The sequence below is a fragment of the Opisthorchis viverrini genome, assembly GCF_000715545.1.
Source record: "Opisthorchis viverrini unplaced genomic scaffold opera_v5_59, whole genome shotgun sequence".
Classification (NCBI taxonomy): Eukaryota; Metazoa; Platyhelminthes; class Trematoda; order Opisthorchiida; family Opisthorchiidae; genus Opisthorchis; species Opisthorchis viverrini.
Window position 1 is genome coordinate 209133 of NW_008751715.1, and position 3080 is coordinate 212212.

Consider the following 3080-nt stretch of genomic DNA (forward strand, 5'->3'; position numbering starts at 1 on the left):
ACCTGGTGTGAGAGACTCTGTGAGTGTCGCGGGACACTCTCCAGTATAGCTCAATGGATCGCTGAGGTGCGCAAACCGTCACACCACGGTAAGGTCCAGTCTCTTCGTGACGGAGAGGGTGCGTCAGCGGAGAATATTGAAACTTTGTTAGGCTATGGCTCGACAACTAACCCAAATGTGCCAAACAAGAGCCCACCCGCGGAAATGCTTTCCGGGCGTAAAATCCGTTTACCCATAGATGTAGTGTTACGCACTCGAATGAATGTGCCAGAAATAGAGAACGAAGATTGCCGGATGACTGGCTTTAATCTTCTAACAATTTCAGTACATCAGCTAAAACATTAGGAGACAATTAGTTTGACGAATAGCGAGTAAACAGTTTAACAAAACGTTAGTATACGACATTCTTCCTCGCCGGAGGGCTTATTGTCAAGTTTCGCGGTTTCAAAGGTTATACGGTCGAACACGTTGGTCTGTGACGTACTGTAGGACATTCTCTGGAATTTCACTGGGTTGTTCTGGTGGTGCCGTTTCGCCTCCAGGAGGGTCAAGCGAATGTGATGGAGTCTCGTCTGGAGGAGCCGCTACACTTTCGATTGATTCGGTTAAATAAACATCTGAGATATTTTGTGCTTCGGGTGCCAGATGTCTAAGAGAAACGGTTTCTTCATTTCCTTTCGGGAATCGAACGCAGGCATACTGCGGGTTGCAGTTAACAAGTTCCACCTCTTCCACAAACGGTCGTATTTGGAGGAACTTGTCATCCTTCTTAACAGGACGGGGCCTGGAGTCGATAACCAAGTCGGAAGAGAGGTACCACACATTGACTTTCGGTGGAAGTCTAGAAATCTTCCGTGTGATGTGTTAGTAGCGGGCAGAGTGCAAAGCATCTAGAAGCACGCATACTCACTCAGTAATGTCCCGTTGTTGGGTATTCAACGCCAGAGTGATTGAACTCCAAAGAGTCTCATCAAGCCGTTCGACTTGTACGTTACCGCGTGGATTGTATGTCACACCCCTGTCGTGAAGAAAATTTGTACTTTACCTGCCATGAAAGCTCCACGACGATCTGAATGAACGCTTGAGGGCATTCCGAACAACAGCTGATTCAAACACTTGATCAAGTTGGATGAGGAAAGATCCGTACACGCGAAGGCGAATGGGAAACGGGAATACTCGTCGATCATTGTTAAAAGGTGTTTCTTGTGGGAGGTCGATGGAAGTGGGCTTTTAAAACCGATGCTGACACGTTCAAACGGTTGTGTAGCTTTAATAAGACTGCGAGTTACACAACCGTTTGAACGTGTCAGCATCGGTTTTGAAGGCCCACTTCCATCGACCTCTCACAAGACTGCCGGGGGCGAGATGGTCAAGTGGTTAGAGTGCTAATTTACTGACCGGAAGGTCTGTGGTTCGAACCCGACCTCTGCCTCTCGACTTCCCCTGTCTAGGCTTGGGCAACCTGGCAGTATGCCAGCCCTCGTGCTCCCTTCGCGTGGCATGGCAGCTAGGCACCGAAAGGGTGTTACAGCTGACTGGTTATCTTAATAAGACTGCCAAAAGGGTAACTGAGGAAACGAGGCTTCATTTCTGAACAAGTATTACATTGATTTGTAATCGCCCTAACATCTTCGACCGAAAACGGCAATTTTTTTGAGCGAACGAAATGAAGCATCCGCAAGATGCCGGGATGTCATAACATGTTATGACGGTGTTTGAGATCCACGTGTGTTATGTCCTCTACTGATCAGTCAATCAACCTTGTTAGTTACACACGGAATCGAGAAGACAAATAGCCTTGGGGGAATTGTGCTGCAGCAACTGAACAACCAATATCGAGATTCAAAAGAATCAAGAATGGAATTTAACAAAACAGTCCAATGAAAGGCCGAAGTAGAGAGAAAGAAATGTTGAGCATTGAAACATAGGTTATGGTCAGCAATGTGAATATGTTTGTTAGGAGGTAGTCCTCCTAACAGTGTGACATCGCAGATATGTGACCAATCCGCGAGAGTGCGTCAGCGGCTTTATTTTGATTACCTGGACGGTACTGGACATCGTAATGAAAACAGGACAGTTCGAGTCTCTATCTCTGGATTTTGTCGTTTTTCACTTTGCCTGTGTGTTGTTTGTCGTACATAAAGGTGACTGGTCGTTGATCCGTGACAAGCGTGAAGTGATTTCCGATCAGGTAGTGTCTCCATTTTCTCACTGTCTCAACAATCGCGTACGCTTCTTTCTCGATTGCTCAGTGATGGCGCTCACTGCGTGACAGAGTGCGTGAAAAAAAGCCACCGGGCGCCCGTCTTGATTGAGAGTGGCAGCAATGACTATGTTGGAAGCATCAGCTCCCACCACGAAAGGATGAGCGTAGTCTATGGTGTACACGGCGGCCTTCCTCAAGTCGTGTTTGAGATTATTCAATGCAGCTCGTACGCTATCTAGAATGCTGAGTTTCATCCGAAAAACACGGGATCCAGTGTGCGTAGTATGCCAGCATTCCGACCAATCTTCGTTGTGAACGGATGTCGCATGGATGAGGCAACTCCCGTAGGGCTCAAAGACGTTCAGAATACGGTTTTATTATACCGTGAGATATTGCGTATCCTAGTAATAGTACTTTCGCAGTAGCTATATATATTTCATATCCTAGTAATAGTACTTTCGTAGTACCTATGATGCTCTTCTTCTGGTTAAACGTAATATCGTGACTTTTGGAGGCCTCTAGGAATTTGTTGAAATTTCGATCATGTTCCTGGACATCACGACACACACGGTAACGTTGTCAACATATGCTTGTTACGAATAAAATATCGATTCTGATTGAGCGCGAGAACAAGAATAAATAGCGTAGAATGAATAGCACCTTATTTGTCTAAGAATAGACGTACATAAGCTAAAAATGAAGGCGAAAGCATGGTTAATACAAAACGATAATGTGAGCACAAAGAGTATTCATGACATTCACTCTGGCCGTTGGATTGTGTGTAGAGAGGGATAAATTGGGTACATGTATTGGATGAATGGTTGTAAAAATCTAATGAGTAATAATGAGTGTGGTTAGGCTTCTCGATTTCTTA

The 3080-nt window shown here is 45.4% G+C and overlaps 2 protein-coding genes across 2 annotated transcripts in view; one reads left to right on the forward strand and one right to left on the reverse strand.

The window, feature by feature from the left end:
• Positions 1 to 236, reverse strand: part of T265_03873 (hypothetical protein) — a gene marked incomplete at both ends in the record, with an annotated part of 7747 nt that extends 7511 nt beyond the window's left edge. The window contains one exon of the mRNA XM_009168465.1: positions 197 to 236. Coding sequence (XP_009166729.1) covers positions 197 to 236 — 40 coding nt within the window. The remainder of the gene's footprint in view (positions 1 to 196) is intronic.
• The window catches only part of T265_03872 (hypothetical protein), a gene marked incomplete at both ends in the record, with an annotated part of 7613 nt that extends 7268 nt beyond the window's left edge, over positions 1 to 345 (forward strand). Inside the window, one exon of the mRNA XM_009168464.1 lies at positions 50 to 345. Coding sequence (XP_009166728.1) covers positions 50 to 345 — 296 coding nt within the window. The remainder of the gene's footprint in view (positions 1 to 49) is intronic.
• Positions 346 to 3080: the final 2735 nt, after the last annotated feature.